This window comes from Physella acuta, unplaced genomic scaffold (assembly GCF_028476545.2).
Source record: "Physella acuta isolate Inbredline_101_S28 unplaced genomic scaffold, ASM2847654v3 ptg000852l, whole genome shotgun sequence".
Classification (NCBI taxonomy): Eukaryota; Metazoa; Mollusca; class Gastropoda; family Physidae; genus Physella; species Physella acuta.
The window spans coordinates 190,419-210,837 of record NW_026732369.1 but is presented as its reverse complement, the minus strand read 5'-3'; the positions used below and the strand labels follow the sequence as shown (position 1 = coordinate 210,837).

The following is a 20,419-nucleotide window of genomic DNA, read 5'->3' as shown; positions in this document are numbered from 1 at the left end:
AGTAGTTCTACAGTAGTAGTCAAATGGGGTCAAAGTTCAACAATGTCTTGTACTAAAGATTGTGAATCCAGCACAGCATTCGGTGAACTGTGTTGATCTCGATTTGTTTCGGAGTCTCGTTTTCGTTGTTGTTAATGAACTCTAGTCTGGTAAAAGTGAGACGTTTCACATTTTATGAATTATTTATGGTGTGTGTTTGTGTGTGTGTTGAGATATGGTGTACGGTAGGTGGAACAGGTTGACTCAAGGTATAATATTAATACACGTTTGAATGCACTGAAAATAGGCTACTTTCATCAAAACTTTGATAAACGTTTGTCGAAAGTACGCGAGCTGCCATTTGCTGTGGCAGCCTTATGAAAATGTAGATGCCGCTAATACATAATTTTAACAGTTTGAGTAAACTATGGGTTCGTGTAACCTACATTCTGTTACACACATATAGGATGTTTACCACAGGCACTAGTCACTAGTGTATCGGTATAAGGTGGGGGATTAAATTTATACATAATAAAAAGGCCAATGTCCAGGGGCGGAACTACAGTGCCGCCAGACCCCGCAATGCGGGGGGGGGGGGGGGGCCCAGACCAATTGGGGGCCCAAAAATCCTGGCTAAATTATTTTAAAAAAAAAAAAAATTAGGTGGAGGTCGAGTTATCTTTCTTCTACAGTTAAAAACAAACACGATAGTCGGCAAACGTCTTTGAGAAAAATGCACTGACTATAGCTCGAGAGACCGCCAGACATATAGACAACTTCAAAGATGAAGCATCTGAAATTTGACTGTGCCGGTACGCTTTGAAATCGGGCTGGGGAAATGTTGCGGCGAGGCGACTATCCTGGTCTTCTAGACGATCGGAAAAAGTCGGCACTATTGATGTAGATGTTTATCGGCGCTTTCTTGTCCCCTTCCCTTCCCAATTCTCTCCCCCCCTCCCCCTCCCCCCCTCCCCCTCACTTCTACCCCTTACCACACCCTTACTCTTACAATAAGATGTAATGCATAGATTAACGAACCGTCTATGAACTGTAAACTGACCACTTCTGCACATTTTGTTAAAGACACTAGTCAGTAGTTGTTCATTTACCTGATGAACAGGGGCGGAACTACAGTCCCGCCAGACCCCGCAATGCGCGGGGGGGGGGGGCCGTTTAGGGGCCCACGGCTGACCAAATTTATTTTTTTAAATTTTGAATTTAATTTTTGCCTTAATATTTGGTTTGTAAAAGAAAAACACTGTAGCTGCGGTACGATTATCTTTATTTTACAGTCATTATACCACGCTCTTCCGCAAAAGATAAAATCCATTACACAAACTACAGTGTAAAATATAGGCAACTCTTCAAATTTTGAATGACTTCTTTGACTCGTTGCCCCCCCCCCCCCCCCTCCCTTTGATAGCTAAATAGAGGACACGTAACTGTTTGACCGATCCTCCAAAGTATACTGTGGCGGATGGGGCAGGGGATGGGGACCAAAAAGGGGGTTAAAAAATTGTCGACAAATTCTTTACATATTTAAAACAGTTATTTATAGTTGTATTTTTTAACCATCGTCAAGGCCGAGTTCTATTTCCCTACAATCAAACACACGCCGTCGCCGGCAAAATTGTTTTTAAAAAAACAACAAAGTCCATAGCACGAAAAGCCGCTACATATGAAGTGGGCTTGCAATACTTTCATGATGTGCGGTTCTTATTTGCGGCATTGGTAGGGGACCCGAAATCCATTGTACATTTTTCAATGTTAATATGTGTTTGTGATAGTGGTTGAATTTTTATCCTGTACTATCTTGTATCGTTTACTTGTTTTTGATTTTACAAGAAATATAGTAAACTTTTAAGGCCTATACTTCAAATTATCTCCCCTGAGTAAGTTTTACAATGGGCGATGCTGACGTACATAGATCAAGGCGTTTGTTGTCGCTTTCAAGTTTTTTCCCGAGCCGACCCCTATCCCATCCCTCTTTCTCAACCTCACAAGTATCGAGGAGATAAATGTATCGTTTATGAACTACTTCCTAACCGTACGATTCACCACTTCAGCACATTTTGTCAGACACTAGACAGCACTAGATCTAGTCAACACATATTAATTTACTTTCATAGTATTAGGCACATCTAATTCACAAAACAGGGCAGGTAAGATTATTTTTTATATAATTATTTAGAAATTAATTAGAACGTTTAGAATTAATTGAACATTATTAATAGTCATTGAGGTGGGGGTGTGTGAGGGTCTGGCTTTTTGTTAATCCCCCCCTCCCCTAAATCAGAAGGTTATCCAACGCGTGACCTGGCCACATACAGTTGTACATGTGAAAAACATTTTTCTCTCTATTATTATTATGCATTACTGCATCATTCACCCAATCGCCATGAAAACTTGGGAAGCTGTTGAGTACAGCCCCGCAAAGGTTTCTGTCATAGGCCTAACATTTGTACATATTTGAGTGGGGACTCCTAACGGAAATATGTGATTTAGCGCCCCGTGATTCTGCATAAGCGGATGAGGTTACTACTTGAATACAACTGGCGTCAGTGTCATGCTGAGCACATCACATATGAGCAAGTTGGCCCCCACAGACAGTCGTTTAAAAGTTCCCACAACACTAGGAATAAATCTCGCTACTACACTCGATGACTAAATCTAATTAGGTGTCGCACCAATGTTTCTTCCAGGGTAGACTGTTTTCGGGGGAGGGGAGGGGGGGAGCTCTGCCGGAAAAAACAATGTGTCACACCCATCACCCGTGCAGTAATGTAACCGGTAGCTCCAAGAGCCCCGTGACTCCCCTGACACCTGGGCCGTCGCCGAGGGATTTACAGCATGCCTTGGCGTGTCTAGTTGGTAGTGTGGACAAACCCGCGCCCTAAGATCCAAGAAATGAACTGCCGACATTGTTAACATATAATTCAACTTCTGGAAAACAGGGCACACGGTTAGTAACGTTTTGATGAAAGCCTCAGTTTAGTGTGTTGGACTAGATTTAGAAAGGGGCCAGCTCGTGTGTTGGAAAACATCTGATTTATTCGTGTACCAGATGGAATTTTTTTTAAAATTGAGAGCGAACCTTGTTTTATATATATATATATATATATATATATATATATATATATATATATATATATATATATATAGGGGCCCGAAAAAATTCTTCGGGGTGGGGGGCTTTTTTTCTAGTTCCGCCACTGATACACATGACATGTTGTTGTGATTAGATTTAATTGAATTTTTTTTTCAAAAGCCGATCAGGTTAGAAATGAGTATCCTATGTTCGTATTGTGTGTTTATATATATATATATATATATATATATATATATATATATATATATATATATATATATATATATATATATATATATATATATATATATATATATATATATATACACATATATGGGGGGCCCAAAAAAAATTTTTGCGGGGTGGCCCATTTTTTCTAGTTCCGCCACTGCCAATGTCTGGTTATAATCAAGTTTAAGTTGTTTTTTTCTACGACATTCAAAATGTTGAAATTATAAACATAAAGTGACACGAGCGCACTTCATCTATTACTTATCAAGGGGGGGGGGGGGTGGACTTTCATTTTGGAAGGTAGGCCTCAACCCACCCCCTTCCTCCTCTATTTCGTTTGAAGGGTTAATTTTTACTAATTTTTACTAATTAGGCTACTATGTGGGGGGGGGGGGGGGTACGGAGTGGTCTAGCGGTAGAGAGCTGGACTGCTTACCCGTAAGTCTCGAGTCCGAATCCGGGCTCAAATCAGTAGACTGAGTCCACCCAGCTCTGATGGGTACCCAACTCACGTTAAGGAAAGTAAAGGCGGCATAATGCTGACAACACTATCTCTTCATATGCCGAGGTCACAAGTGAACTCTACTTCACTTGCCCTATAAACCGTCATGTTTGAAAAGGGAACCTTACACTTTACTTTTAATGTGTGTGTGTGGGGGGGGGTATTATGGAAACTCATGCGTTTCCAACTATTTGGGTTTAGATATTTATAGTTTGAACTGTTCTACTGTTCAGCAAGAATATTAAACTAGTAAAACTTTATTATGTTAGAGTGGAGGTGTGCAAGCTATAAACTTTTATAATATGATTATGATTTTGTTTACAATTTTGTACCTCAGCCTAAGTGGACCCAAATTTGTGTTGCTTTAAGTGGGAAAATATTTTCAGAGTAGTGTCCCCTGCGCAGCGTATATGGGTGTAACCTAGTAAACAAAGACTAGTGATCTAGACCTAAATCTAGATTCTACATTTAGATATCTTAGTCATCCAGAGAAGGGCCCAGCTTGTTTTAAAATGTTATTGCATCGTTCTTGCAAGTTGGATACATTGCAAATAGATCTCTACATACATTTTACTATTTTAAACTAAAAAATAAAATCTAGACTAGATCTAGAGACTAGACTAGACTGACTAGACATTTGTTGTGTCAATGACGATGGCATGTAAAATGTGTAATGTGTATGATGAACCACAATAACAAATAACAATGAATGAGTGGATGGTCGGTGTTGAATTGATTCATTGTGATTGTTCATTGTCAAAGAAAGAAAATTAAAATAAAGGTAGATTTTGTGTAAAATCTAGACTATGTCTAGGCTAGGATCTAGATCGTTTATCTCTAATGTCTAATACTATTATTATTTACTAAGTAATAGCTAATACTAATAAATACTAAATAGTATAGTCAAGTATACTATATATACTATAGTCACTACTACTCAGTACTCAGTCACTACTCCGTCGGATCTCCTACAGTCTCTCACCTCTCAAAATGAGTTTTGCTCTCATATAATATACTTAACTAAGTTCAAATATTTTTTCACCTCAAAACTATTCTGGCATATTTCCTATGTCTTATACTATAGATAAAGAATGCCCTCATCAGAGCTGTTAAGTCAAGCAACAGCTGCTCTTCAGGCTCAGGAAACTTTAAGCTGGAAGGTTGGACAAACTGATGTGAATAGCTGCACTTCGTGTAAGTGAATAAATTAAAACTTTATGGTCATAAAGTAGAATCTATAAAGAAATAGAAATTCTAGTCTACAGTTCTAAGTTCTGAAATAAAATAATAACTTAAATTATCCCACTTTCTAGAAAAGTAGATCTAGAAAAATATAATTTAATAAACTTGCAAAATTGACTTAATAGTTTGTTATACTTTTTATAGGCCTAAATAAAATAGTAGGTTAATAGAAGGCCTATCAGTTTTTTTTTGTCTTTATATTTTTTTGGTTTAGAGTATTAACAATTTTATTCTTAAATCCTGTTTTTATTATTTTTCAGTGAAAAATAAAATTCATGATTGTCTAAATACTCTGAGGGAACAAAAAGCAACTCTAGAGGGCAGTGACCTAGATTTTAAACTACCTAAGCTTAATGAGCATGGTTTGGTTGAGCTTAAGCAATTAACCTTAATGCACATACCTTCATCATTAACTGATGATGTACGCGACAAATTTAAAATTCTAGTGGACCAAGCATTAGACAGTAAGGTATTTTTTATTCTCCTGTTATACATTTTGGCTGAGCTTTTAGAGACTAATTTCAGTCTAGAAACACTATTTTTGATACTTCTGCATTTTATATAAACCGCATTTAAATATTTGAAAAGAAATAATTTTTTACCACTTGGCAGTTGTGGGCCTACTTAAATTTTGGTTCAGTTTTTTTTTCCATGACACAATTACTCTGTATCAGTATTTTGAAGTGTTTTTTTTTAAATATCTATTTATAGATTGATAATAGGCTTGCATTTTAAAATTAATTATGTATTTTTCATAATTTGGTATATCATGTAGATCTAATTGCTGTAAATTATTAAAGGTAGTATTTTATTGATGTGTGTATGTCCATCTTTAGATGAGTGCAAGTCAGTAGTTTCCATCACATTACTGACTTGTGTATGTCCATCTTTAGATGGGTGTAAGTCAGTAGTTTTCATCACATTACTGACATGTGTATGTCCATCTTTAGATGAGTGTAAGTCAGTAGTTTTCATCACATTACTGACATGTGTATGTCCATCTTTAGATGAGTGTAAGTCAGTAGTTTCCATCACATTACTGACATGTGTATGTCCATCTTTAGATGAGTGTAAGTTAGTAGTTTCCATCACACTACTGACATGTGTATGTCCATCTTTAGATGAATGTAAGTCAGTTGTTTCCATCACACTACTGACATGTGTATGTCCATCTTTAGATGAGTGTAAGTCATTAGTTTCCATCACACTACTGACATGCCCCTGGTATGAGATCTCACAGAGAGAAAGGGGAGAGCAGGCCAAACACAACATTCTCCTGGTTGTCTTCTCTTCTCTGGATGAGCAGTTTTTTTCTCCAGTCAATCCCCAAATAAGGGAGCAGGCTTGTATCCTTGACCTTGTAAGTTGTCTAATTCAGATTTTATTTAGTTAAATGTTAGGAATATAAAGAATTTGTCAATTTGTTTGTTATGAAGAACTACAAACAGGGGCGTAGCAAGGGGGGGGGCGGGGGGTGCGGACCGCACCGGGTGACACCATTTAGGGGGGTGACACCATGGCAAAAAATAGCAAAATATATAGAGAAAAACTCGAGGGGGGGTGCAAATCGAAAGTTTGAGGGGGGGGGGGGTGCAAATCGAAAACTTGAGGGGGGGGTGCAAATCGAAAGTTTGAGGGGGGGTGCAAATCGAAAATTTGAAAGTTTGTCCCTGGGAAGGGTCTCTATGCCTCTGGGGGGGTGACACCATTAAGTGCCGCACTGGGTGACACCCGACCTCGCTACGCCACTGACTACAAAGCACATAATTCTGTATCTAAGATATATGGAATTAATATTTATGTAATATAATTATGTAAATGCTAAAGATTTATGTAAGTAGGGCCTATACAATTGACTATAGATGTATGTAAGTAGTACATATACAGTTGATTATAGATGTATGTGCTCTTGATGTAGGGCTGGTTGTGTGCTGTAGAGTTGTCCCACTTTGGTCATGCTCTAGCTAAAGGACGCACAAGATATTTAGAGACAGTACATAGCCGAGATGGAGCACTCATCTGGGAAACAAGTTGTTGGAAGGAATTACGTCAGAACTTGACCTATAGAAATTTTATAAGTAGGTGAAAATAGTGTGTTTTTTTTTTATATTTATGGAATATAATACTTGGTTTGGCAAGATTTAAGCTTTTGGAAAGCATGTTTTGTTTGTTTTCTTAAGTGCCCAGTTTTCATTGTTTATCAATTAGGCACTCACAGTTTTTTGATGGCGTCAGTTGGTCAAGCTCTTGGAGGGGTGGGGAAGAAGAAAAAAAATGGGGTGTTTAAACTGAGGGAAGGTGCTACACTATTTGAGCTTTGTGAATCATTCAGGTTTTTTATTTTTTAAATATCACCTGTATAAACACTTTTTTGTTGTTATATCCAAATTTTATTCACCTTTAAAAGTTAATTTAACAGAAAACAGGATGATTAACAAACAACAATACACATTTTTTATGATCCCAGGTTATTAGAGCATGCAGAAAATGCCTTGAATTTGGCCACTTCCACTGAAGAAAAAGATGGCTTATCTCACTTCTCTAGCCAAGCTAAGGAGAAAATCAAGTTATTCTATGAACATGAAGAACCTGTCAAATTTAAATATGAACTTTTTGATCTACTTATGAATTGGGCTGATGAAATTAAGGTAAAAAAAAAATCAACATTTAGAACTATTTGAGTGTTAGATGAAATTGTGTAAATAAATGTAACAATGTTACTATTTCTTCAGTAAAGCTGATTACATAATTTGTAGTAACTATTTTGTTTCCATCTTGTGTTACAGAAGTCAATAACTGTGAAGAAAAGTGTTGCAGAGAAAAACCAGGAGACAGAACTAGAAAAGGTCATAGGTGAATGGCTCATGAGGACTAGATTACAGGGGAGAAAACTTATGCCATTACCAGGTAAAATTTTTGAAAAAGAAAATTTTTGTCTTAGTTTGCCTATAGTAAAATTTGGTCAATAAAAATTTGAGTATTCAATAGACAACGAAAATTTCATTCTAGTTAATTTCAGTTTTAAGGGCATGGGCAGGTGATAAAAACCTAAGTAACCAAAATGCTTATTTCTAAATAAAACCCAAGACGGTCACCATGGCAATGGCATAAAATTTTCAGCCATTTATTTTTATAATTAGACTTAACTCTTTGAGTCATAACCGGCCCATGTCCTTAAAATACATTGCTTTTTAATATTTTTATCAATTTTAGTATTTAATACAAAAATTATAATATTTTTAGATAAATTTGTTCATTTAATATTTACACCCAGAGTTTATTTATTGGCTAGCATTGAGTGACAGTCACAGCAGTCTTGTACAGCTAATGAAGGAAGTGGGCGGACCTGTGGCCAGGATGAGGCCGGAACAAATCTTGTTGGTGGCTGTGGCTGGGAGCGCAATGTACAACCTGAGTACGCCAACCTCTGATGTGGATTACTTGGTTGTGTACGCTCACCCAACTGAGGTGAGTTAAATTGTGTAGAACCTTAGTACGCCAACATCTGATGTGGATTACCTAATTGTGTACTCTCACCCAACTGAGGTGAGTTAAACTGTACAACCTTAGTACGCCAAACTCTACTGTTGATTATTTAGCTGCGTACAATACCTTGCTAACAGGATCTTTTTAACATCAATGGTCAACATCTATTCTGGCTATTGTTATGAGTCTTCTGGTGTCTGTTTTAAAGTGTTTATTGCAAAAAATAAACTAAACACTTACAGATAAAGTTACACGTATGAAATAAATTTGGAAAAGCCAAAATTTTCAAAGTACTGCTTGTGCTGAACTTGGGAAAGACATAGAAGTCCACTTTCTTTACTTTCATTTTCTTCTTAGCCTTAGCAGTTTCTTATAGATAGCAATAAGGTTAAAACTGTAGTTAAGGAAAAAGTGGATACCCATGGACAAAGCAAGCTAGAAATGTGCAGAGTGTACTTTAATAAGAAAAGCAAATCAATTATAGGGTAGAGTCGTGGAAATACTGTCCTGATTCTATTATTCCATCCTTTAAATCAATTCGACTTTTTAATTCTTGTTTTGCAGCAGTTATTTTTTCACGCAGATAAAGATGTGGGTTTTTTTTACATCCGAAGTACTCCAAGAAAATGTTTATTTAAAATGTTAAGTGTTATGTTTAATGATATTATAATTGTTTTAGAGCTATTGTGGTGTTGGGTTTATTCCTTGTAAATATTAAAAAATGTTGAATATGATAGCCCAGTAAATAGCAATTAAAATATACAGTAACTTTCTCTAAAATACATGGGCTTGTCTTTAGGTTCCTTCATCTATTTTGAAAATTTTTTTGTTTTCTTCTTCTTCGTTCTTAATTCTAGTATTGGAAGAGATTCCCTACAACACAATTAAGTATTACATGTATCAACATGTTATGCGCTTTATAGGCTGTCGCCTCCAATTTCAGCCTACTTTTCTTTTTGGATTTGCTTCCATAGCCTGTGTCCAACCAAGATCAAACTACAAGTTTTTTGTTTTGATTTTGGAGTTGTCTCTCCTAGATGAGAGGCTGTCCCCAGCTATAGGGCCTCATCTGCCTATGATTTTTTTTTGTTTTAGTTTATTACTTATGACTGTCATAAATTTATTAAAACCATTGAATGGTATCTTAATACAAGGGCATTAATTAGTTTGTGTGTCTAGAGATTCTATTACCTGCTCATTGTGTTTTTCTACAGCTGCTGTTGTCAGCCACCAAGAAATTAGCTGAGACACATGAAAGTCGTGGGGTCGACAAAACAATAGAATATGGCGCTTATGAAGTCAGGACGTTCTGCGAAATGGTTTTAAAATGCAGTGTGGTGATATTAGAGGTATAGACTAGGTATATATGTGTAATAAAACAAGACATCTCATATTAAAGATATAAATTTAAGCTTAAGTGTTTACATTAATAGTTTGTTATTGTAAGTGTATGTTAAATAACTAGTTATTGAATTTTATAAGAAAATCTTTTTAACATCTGTTGTTGAAAAAAATGTGCTTTTATATGTGTAAGCCTATATGTAATCATATAACTGTTTCTCTTCATATTAGTTACTGTTTTCAACTGGACACAAATACACAAGTCCAATGTGGGAGGTAAGTTTTTTATCTTTAAAATAAAATAAATTTTTAAAACAGAATAACATAATAAAATTATCTATGAACACATGGGAAGATGAAGAAGAGTTCATCTCTTTCAATGACGTCGGCTGTGGTCAGCACTATGTTCACCTGCCTCAGTTGATTCAGATGCCAATCTTAGCTTGGTGAACTCAGGGACATTATACAGACTAGAGACTGAGATCCCAACTTGAGACTTACGAGTTAGCAGTCGTTAACTCCATCCTCATCAATTTTTAGTATTGGCTTTCAATATTTTCTGCATCATTATCTTTACTTTTCATAAATATTCTCATGTTTGTATTGAACTGGTTTTAAAAAAAAATAAATTGTGTCGTGTTACTTTAGGAACTAGCGCAGCACAAATCCTGTTTTGTGACAGAGAAAGCCATACTGCAGTATTTGGGGCTGGTTAAAAACAACTTCAAGTTGATAGAGAGAAGGAAACATTCTGGGTCCCCTAGCCGGGACAGAAAACTCTTTTACCAGGTAATGGCATTTTTTGTATAGGCATTTATCATGTATCAACATTTTCCTTTATTTATTGAGTGTGCTCTAGGACTAACATTATGCAGTTTATCTAAATACAACAATTTTTTTTTGCCCTTTAGTTCTAACCTGATATTTGGGTGTGCATTGCTGCTACATTACTAACAATTTTATTTTCATATACCCCGACTTCAAACTGTTGCTGAAAACCACTCTAAACATATTTGAAAAACATAATTTAAATATATTGTTGTAATTGCCAGATTTTTCACAAGTTACACAGTCTTCAGTACATGATGACTGGCCAGGTACCCCCTGTCAGGCTAGAAGGGGATACCAGAGAATTTATTATGAACGTCAGGACTCAAGATGAAGGAGTGTGTACAACATTTTTCTCTTCAATTATTGTCTAAAAAATAACTCTCAGTAAATATAAAAAATTAAATTTAAATCATTTTGTGGTCCTAATACATAGTGTGGAAAATATAGAGTAAATTGTAGCCTACTACTAATTTAGATTATCAGTATAATATTTTGGGAAATTGATGTATAATGTAAAGTGAATGAACCTGTTTGTTTTAATTTCAGCAATGGAGTAGAGAAAATATTTTGATTGCAGCCAAAGAACAATATGTTGAGCTAAGAGAAAAACTTTGTGGTAGAACAGTTAGGCTCAGGGAGAATCCTGACTATGAGCTGTGCACAAACTGGCTTTTAAAAGTCAGGGGAATTGATAGGACTGAAAGAGAATGCTGACTATGAGCTGTGCACAAACTGGCTTTTAAAAGTCAGGGGAATTGATAGGACTGAAAGAGAATGCTGACTATGAGCTGTGCACAAACTGGCTTTTAAAAGTCAGGGGAACTGATAGGACTGAAAGAGAATGCTGACTATGAGATGTGCATAAAAATATTAATCCATTGGAGTTAGTGGAGCTTAATAGTAAATACTGACTGACATTGAAGTGCGAAGAATTGACTATGAATTATCAAGCCAAGAAAATTGACAACACTGAAAGAGAATCTGGATTTTGAAAGTCAAGAAAATACAAGTCATTAACTGATTTTTATTAACTGTGCTTTCATAATTTGTACACATTTATATTATTTATGGCAGGCCTACTTAAATATTACATATCATATTCATCAAAACTAACTTGTTTTTCGTTTCTTTTGAGTTTATTATCGGTATATCAGTTTGTCTAAAATTTTATCAAGGCTGAATCTATTTCATGTGCTCTAATGCTACACGTTGATAAGCTGAAGTGTGTGTTGTTTTAATATGACCTGATAACTGACTTTTGTCTTCTGGATGCTTACAATGACATTACCTATGCAGTGTTTCTTTCAGATTTTATCTCCCGGGGTAAGGGGGTGTAAAGGCAGACTAAATGATAGCTATACTATTCCAATATAGACTAGTGGCCTACAGATTAGACCCTATTTAAAAAATGTAACCATAAACTTTAGCCCTTGTATGTATTACATCGGGCCAAAAGAAGGAAAAAAAAAAGGTCTAATAACAATAGATGCTGTTTGCAGCTTTCAGCTCTACAGGCAAACAAACAGATCTAGAATCTAGGTGTAGCAGTGTCTAGGTCCTTAAATCCTGTGGTTCAAAGTTAGTATTTAGATCTTGGACTAAGGGGTCATCCATAAATGTCACGCCTTTTTTGACGATCTCCCTCCCCTCTGTCACAAATCGTCACAAAAACTAGACCCCCCCCCCCCCCCCAAAAAAAAAATGAAGTCACAAAAAGCCTATGACGCCCCTCAAAGTTGCAGTTGAATTTTTCTTAATACAACTATATTTTTCCAAAATCTTGACTGAACTCTGTCAACAAAGACTCATCAATTCATATTACAAAATTTTTTAAAAATAGTTTTCTAAAACGCGAAATAACGGCTAAAATTAAAATTCGTTTTCTAACATAGCTTTTTATAATGCAAAAGTGCGACGTCACACCACCTGAATTCCCACTCCCACCCCTCACCACACATCGTCACAAAATTACGAACCCCCCTCCCCCTACGTGTGTGACGTCATTTATGGACTACCCCCAAACATAAAATTTAAAAAGATGCACAATAAAATAACACTAGAAGTCTAGATCAAGGATTTGTAAAGTTTATACTAATATACTCTATGCTACTATAGATCTAGATCTAAATAATTTTCTTAGTTTTAGCCTTTTGCTGCATAAAGAAACCGCTTTACAATAGCATCAAAGATATACAAAGATATAAATATAATAAAACAAATGTGTAAATTGAGTCTATTCTAAAAATAGATGACCTACTTTTGTAATAGAAAATTTCCGAGGAAATTATTCTACGAACTGTCACTGTCAGTACATAGTGAAGATAAATGTAGATTTACTGGACCTTAAAGCCCTTCTTACTACTCACTTAGTTTGAGTGCCTTCTAAAAGTCTTTTTAGATGTATCTAGACTTCTAGATGTATCTAGATTTAGATCTAGACTAGTCCATGACTCTTTCTATCTTTCGAATTTTTAAACTACAAACGATCAGGTAGGCCTAATCCTAATTTTAAATCTATCGTTTTAGGTACGTAAAATAGCCAGCGACTAGTAATGTGAAAAACAGGTGACTCCATAAATTTAATAATTATTTCACATTTTGATGAGAATTAATGTTTTGAAAAATACAAAAATGTGTCCTTGTTTCATTTGTGTACCTATTTTTAAACAATTGAATTAAAACTTTTCAGTAATAAATGAAGACTAGCGATGTTTTCATCAGATGCAACCATGACCATGCTCATTTACTATAGACTATAGTGTACTATAGTAGCCATCTTGGGTAAAACTCCATTTTAGCGTATTTTATTCCCCGCTTGACGTTCACCTCCAGTTCAGCGTATTTTATTATAAACACAACCAAAACACACAAAAACGTTAGGAAAACACCGATCTACTTATTTTTTTTTTATGAATGCAATTTTTTTTTATTAGAAAAGGTAAAAAAACATAAAAAAGCATTAGAACTGTTCCAATTAAAAATTATTAAATATCGTGTGATCGTCAGCGGGAGAAAAATCCTTACATGGTCGCGGGTTCACTGTGAGTTCACATTGACTTTAATTACCAGCATACGTCATAGCTCGTGCAATAGCTGTTTGAAATTGTGTTGGCCTCAGTTTTGGGGTCATTGTAAGTTCATTAATGTTTATTTATAGTATCATGCCTGGGAGATACTTGTAACAATACAAACTTAACCGCCTTGCAATTGTGAGTTACGTTTACGTACTTCTCACCCATTGCCATGAAAATTCTGACACACGAACATTGCACATTCAATATTCTCAATTTTGATTTTTCTCAAGTTTTAACAAAACTAAATTATCAAAATCTAAAACAAAGTCAGTCTCTTTGTTTTTTTATTCATTTCTATTAATTTGTTAAAACAAAAATACAATACAAATAAATGAATCGTGTTTTCCTAATGTTTTGGTGTGTTTCGGTTGTTATAATAAAATACGCTCAACTGGAGGTAAACAAGCAGCGGAGAAATAAAATACGCTAAATTGGAGTTTTACCGCCATCTTGTTTTTTTTATTTTGTTAAACGTATAGCGGGTGATTCATTTACAAATGGCTGTTTACATACTAATATAGCAAATCTTGCTCGCAAACACTGCTGTTTAAAATTTCTGGCCTATATTGATATTTTTAGCCATTGATTTTGGTTTCTTATTCAGTTATCTATAGGCCTAATATTTGACACAAATATTTCACAATATACTTCTATTAAAGCCTTGACAATGAGGTAATGTTTTCATACATTACTAGCCGCGGCCGATTTTACGCACCTAAAGTGATAGATTACCCTAATTAACATTTTTAGGCCTATACCATAACTTAATAAATTTAGGCCAAGAAGTTTGAAGAAGATCTCTAGCAGTAGCTAGCTGCTAGAATCAGCTAGATCTAGTTCTAGATCTAGATCTACTTAAAAAAAATAAAAAAAATAAAGATTCCTGTTCAGATCTAGCAATCCATTGGGCAGATGCAGTTCATATGACTGGATGTATCTTGACCTCTGCATATGGAATATGGAGGGATGATGTGATCAGCACTATAACCATGCCCAGCTGGCTTTATCATCTCTAACTTCACGTTACTTGAGTTAGGGATGTTTCACTGACTGGAACCCGCATCATAGAATACCCTTCTTATTTTGAGTGCTTGGGATTCCTTTACCAAACTCATTTGCAAGCAATCTGTACATTTTTCAACTACTGGTACACTGAACCTGATCTCCATGTTTCATACATTGATAATGTGTCAAAAAGGCATTTATACGAACACGTGACAAGAATTCAGTCCTGGCTACAATGCAAAACCAAGTTTGAATATAGGCGAATGTTAGCGAGAGCTCTCATTTATGGATTAAATGAAAGAAATCACTTCAAGACCTGGTTGTAGAGGCAAGAAGTTCACTTCAACCCACAATCTGTACACAAGTTGATAACTCAAAAGAAGAAAAACGCAGAGAAATAATTGAGAACAGAATGGACAATATGTGTGATGTCTGCCATGTTTGCGTATGTTACATAACATCCTGTAACTGTTTCCAAAAGTTTCATTCATACACTTATAAAGGACATAAATATGTTCTCATTACTGATATTTTCAATTTTTAATGTACTAGAACATCAAACAGACGTTCAATCAATTTTGGAATAAACATATTGATATACTATAACTCACAACTCAACCTATTTTGGATAATTTTCCCTTCCGGACCTTGCAGTATCTCAAAAACTATCAAAGATATTGGAAAAATGTTAACATTTTAAAAATCTACTTGTCATTTTACATTAAATGTATGCATAGATATTTGAAATCTTTGTGGTCCTGAATGGGTTAAAAAGGCAAATTCATCCTGTCACACTTTCTGAGCCCCCTCATCAGTCATTGAACTATCTTCCCCCCCCCCCCCCCCCCCCCCCACCCCCAGATGACTATATAAAATATAGTTCTACTTTCTATAAAGTGATCTTTCAAAGAGGTCATTTTATTGACAGACTGAGCTGTGTTTCATTGATTTAATGATTTATAATCCTAATATACAAAAGCCCATGTGCACACTTCTCTCTCTCTCTCACTCTTTCTGTCCGCAAAATATTTTCAGAGGCTATGATATCAGTATCTTGAGCTATATTTGGATAACTTGATACAGACTTTTGTTGAAAATAATATGTTTGATGTTTTAAATGTATAAACTAAATTTAATTTAAAGAAGAAAAATAAAAGTAAAGGCATGTAGAAACACATTTTTAATTAGTCAACTGGAAAAGTGTTTATGTTTATGATGAGAACGCAATATATAATGACATCACATGCTGCATGTTTAAACCACAAAAGAACACAACACTAATGGTGTCATCTTCCATTTTTAGATTATAAAGATTTGATTAAGATCTGGTTTCTATAAATGTACATATCAAGATGTACGCTATGAAATGTATACAATTTTCTCGGTCAAACTAATACAAATTACTTTAATAAACATAATGACCAATGAATAGTTGGGTTTTTAATAGAATCATTTAAGTCTCTTAATCAGTGTGTGTAATTTATATGGTGTTCTGTCAACTAATAATGTATATAATTTGGTTTTAATTTTTCTAATAGGTGTTGGTAGCCTATTATTTTAAATGTGTCAGATTTTTAGCTATTTAGTTATTTCTTTGCTTTGTCACTAATATTGTTCAACGTGTAGTAAAGCACATTGCGTTTTGACCAATAACTATTTTATAAAATATTTTTCTCAAACATGAATAACATTAAAAAGATATGGCCTATAATTCTTGTGTAACGGGTAGTTGTTTATAGATTGTGTGGCATTTCATTAAAAAAAGTTTTCTTCTGCAGTATTTGCAGATTATAACAAGTCTGGTTTTGGCACGTCATACTTCAACAGGTTGAGCGAATTCAGGTTGTAGGACAAACTTATGAAGGTGAGTAACACCACGGCCTCAGTACATCGAGGATTGTTAAAAAATATTCATCAAAAATTCAAAATAATCTCGTGAAAGTTGCCTGCACGGCAGCAGAAGGCAGAGAGTGCCTACACAATTCAAAATATTTAATTGAATATTTCATGGTAAGCCTATAGTTACAATGTTTTTGGTGCTATTGGTGTGTCACAATACATGGTTATTTGTGGTGAGTAAAAAATGAGGTTGTAATTACTATATAAACTAATACATATTGTTTTCAGCATCTTTTTCCTTTTGTGCAGAGGACACATGGGGTTGCCACAGAAAGCTATTTCCACTTTTACTGGTCTCTAGCAATTAGTACTGTACTAATTAGACTGTACTGCTCTTGTTTTTGTTTTTCTACTAGTTAGTTAGTTCATAGAACGTCCCTGAGTCCACCCAGCCCTGATGGGTACATGACTCACCTTAGGAAAGTAAAGGTGGCTGGGCATGGTGCTGACCATACTATCCTTTCATATGTAGAGGGCACTTAAATAGGTGAACTCTAATTCACTTGCTCCATGGACCATCAAGTTTGGCAGGCTACTTTAATTGGTGAAGCATTATTGTTATCAGTAATTCTCATGTTACTCCTATTTTATGAGTAGACATTACATATATATAACAATCAATTTTGAATTTTCCCCACTCAGGAGAATGTCAAGCAAGGAAGTCAATATATTGTTAGTTGGTAGAACTGGAAATGGCAAGAGCTCAACAGGCAATTCAATTCTTGGTAACAGTTCATTTGAGGTTGACTCTTGCGATGCATTGACAGTACTAACCCATGTCGAGACAGTGGAGACTCCAGATAATGTGAAGCTAACTGTTGTCAAAGTGTCTGGACTGGGGGACAATGTCGCTGACTTCACAGGGAACATGCTGGACCTAGAACAACAAATTAGCCAGACTTTTGAATCAGTAAAGTTTTATTCAGCCATCGTTGTTGTCTTGAAGTATGGCGTCAGGTTCACCAAACAGGAGAAAGATGCAGTGGAGATCATTAAATCATTTTTTGGGGAGGATGTGTTCAAAAAGTGTGGTGTCGTTGTCATGACCTATGGGGATAATTTTACTCCCATTGGTGATGGTGTTGAGACAGCTTTTAAAACTTGGAGCATGGAGCAGTCAGGGGACATAAAAAAACTGTTTGAAGATTGCAAATACCGCATTGTTTTGTTTGATAACAGGACAAAAGATGCTCACAAGAAAAGCAATCAAGTAAATGTGTTAATGAATTTTGTAAAACAGATTAAAGTGCCTTATACTGAGTCAGATTTTATTGACGCCAAACATGTGAGAAATGAACTAGTCATATCTTTCATGATCCAAAATTTGGATTTTGAAGTTAATAATATGCCTCTAAAGTTAGATAAATTGGCTTTTGAAGTTAAAAATACAAATTTGGAACAGATAGAAGTTGTTACAAAAAGAATCACAAGCCCTGAAGATTTGAGGCTGCTAGATCTGGAGAATATGAGGACAATTTTAAACAAGTATCTGGTAATGTATACCAATGCTCCAAAATTTGACTTTGAAATTGAAACCATTGAAGAAAATTTCAAGAGAGGAATGGATGACATTGAAGTTAAACAAGCTTTGAATGCTTTAGAAAAAGTGGAAGATAAAATCAGAGAGTTAGGATTAGCTTCTCAAGAATATAAACTACAGATAGTGAAAAAACTAAAGAAAAAACTGAGTCAAAATTCATGGTTGTACTACTTGCTATCTCTAGCCACCAGTAAAACAGCTTGTTTCATCTATGGCTGGGTTGCTGCCTCTGTTTGCTCATACTACTTTAAATCTACAGATTTTTATATTTTTCCTTTCTTTGCCTGAATATTTGATTCTTCGTCTAGCTAGACTAATCTGGAGCTATCACATAATAGAGGCAAATAGGTTACCTCAGCTCACATAATAGAGGCAAATAGGTCACCTCAGCTCACATAATAGAGGCAAATAGGTCACCTCAGCTCATATAGATCCCAGTAGGTCACCTCAGCTCACATAGATCCCATTAGGTCACCTTAGGTTACAGTAGGTCACACCAGCTCACATAGATCACATTAGGTCACCTCAGCTCACATAGATCACATTAGGTCACCTCAGCTCACATAGATCACAGTAGGTCACCTCAGCTCACATAGATCACAGTAGGTCACCTCAGCTCACATAGATCACAGTAGGTCACCTCAGCTCACATAGATCACATTAGGTCACCTCAGCTCACATAGATCACAGTAGGTCACCTCAGCTCACATAGATCACAGTAGGTCACCTCAGCTCACATAGATCCCATTAGGTCACCTCAGCTCACAGTAGCTTACATTATATTGATAACGAAAACCCTGCATGTGTTGTTTGTAAATTATATTTGGTGTTAGTTTAGCTCTATAGTGTATTACAATGAGATTGTAAAAAAATATACTTTCATGTTTCTATTTCTTTATTTACAAAACAAATGATTTAAACTTTACAACTGTTATCATAATAAATATTTTACAGAATACAATAGGGATTGGTAGAATGATACAAGTACACTGTCGTTATAGAATGCAAGTGTTCACATTTTTAACAGTACAATATACCTAATCATCTTTCAACACCCTCATGTTGATTATTTTTGTTGGGTTAAAAGCAAGTTGATGAATAAACAATTTGTACTAGCGTGAGATTTTAGTTTTCTGTGTTTATTTGTAGCAAATTTTTTAAAAAGTTACAGAAGGGAGCCGATCAAACTTCCAACTTTTGGTTGAGCAAAAAATGCGAAGATTGGATTGTTGGATCAGACGCTGTGTAAATCTTCTAGTAACTTCAGGCAGGATCTGAATGGGACCCTCAAGGTAGTCGAGAATGAGGAAGTCAAAAAATGTTTCTGGTGTAAAGTGCGAATCACAAGAAGGCTGTATATGGAATCAGCTGGGCTAGGCAGTAACAGATCAATGTAGAACTGCAGTTAATGGCCCATACTTCGTAGGATAGATGGCATTTCTACGCTCCACCCAGATCAAAAAGAAAGTAAATTTAAAAAATATAATTAAGGTGTCACCATGCTTTTTCTTTTCTTCTTCTTCTTCTTCGTTCTTAATTATTAGTGTTGGAGGGGATCGAGATTTATCTGCCAGTGGGTTTGAACTCGAGACTTTTGTTCAACCATGAGCTGTTTGCCGACTCGACCACTCTTCCAACACAATTAAGCGTTACGTGTCAACTGGTTATGCGCCATTGAGGCCATTGACTCCGATTTCAGCCTGCTTTTCTTTTTGGATTTGCTTCCATAGCCTTTGTCCAACCAAGAACAAACTACAAGGCAGCAGTTGTTTAATTTTGGAGTTGTCTCTCCTAGAAGAGTGGCTGTCCCCAGCTAACGAGCCTCATCTGCCCGAGGGTTCGAACTCGAGAGTTTTCGGTTTAGCAACCATGAGCTTTACCGACTCGACCACGCCGACCCGCTTTTTCTTTGACGATCTTTACCTCCTCTCCGTCACACATCGTCACCAAAAACTAGAACCCCAACCTCCTAAAATGACGGCACACCTAGCCTTCCAAAAACATGATCATGGTAATCAGGGTTCTCAATGTGATTTTCAAGATTTTTTTCCAAGGTTAATGTACCGTTCTCTATTTTCACACTCATGAAGAATGTACCATTACGTCATGATATTTTTTCCAAGAAAATGGAAAACCAACATTTTCAAGTAACAGCTGTCTTCAGCCTAACGATGTATTGAAAATCATTGAGATTGAAATAT

At 35.7% G+C, this 20,419-nt stretch overlaps 2 protein-coding genes across 6 annotated transcripts; both read left to right on the top strand.

Annotated features, from left to right (window-relative positions):
• The first annotated feature begins 76 nt into the window (after positions 1-76).
• On the top strand, positions 77-11,817 carry LOC131952104 (uncharacterized). Of its 4 annotated transcripts, none has more exons than XM_059314623.1 (14): positions 77-155; positions 4,885-4,994; positions 5,303-5,506; positions 6,221-6,402; positions 6,961-7,120; positions 7,251-7,374; positions 7,510-7,690; positions 7,829-7,949; positions 8,335-8,510; positions 9,743-9,877; positions 10,101-10,145; positions 10,518-10,658; positions 10,922-11,035; positions 11,247-11,817. In XM_059314623.1, the coding sequence occupies exons 2-14, from the start codon at positions 4,892-4,894 to the stop codon at positions 11,412-11,414; spliced, it is 1,854 nt and encodes a 617-aa protein (XP_059170606.1). In that variant the 5' UTR covers positions 77-155; positions 4,885-4,891; the 3' UTR covers positions 11,415-11,817. The 4 variants fall into 4 exon arrangements, with proteins under 4 accessions (XP_059170606.1, XP_059170605.1, XP_059170604.1 ...); XM_059314622.1 differs by lacking the exon at positions 77-155 and adding an exon at positions 199-224; XM_059314621.1 differs by lacking the exon at positions 77-155 and adding an exon at positions 199-248.
• A 1,186-nt stretch (positions 11,818-13,003) lies between these two features.
• On the top strand, positions 13,004-19,339 carry LOC131952109 (uncharacterized). Of its 2 annotated transcripts, none has more exons than XM_059314628.1 (3): positions 13,004-13,190; positions 16,558-16,643; positions 17,321-19,339. In XM_059314628.1, the coding sequence occupies exon 3, from the start codon at positions 17,325-17,327 to the stop codon at positions 18,504-18,506; it is 1,182 nt and encodes a 393-aa protein (XP_059170611.1). In that variant the 5' UTR covers positions 13,004-13,190; positions 16,558-16,643; positions 17,321-17,324; the 3' UTR covers positions 18,507-19,339. The 2 variants fall into 2 exon arrangements, with proteins under 2 accessions (XP_059170611.1, XP_059170612.1); XM_059314629.1 differs by lacking the exon at positions 13,004-13,190 and adding an exon at positions 14,384-14,446.
• Positions 19,340-20,419: the final 1,080 nt, after the last annotated feature.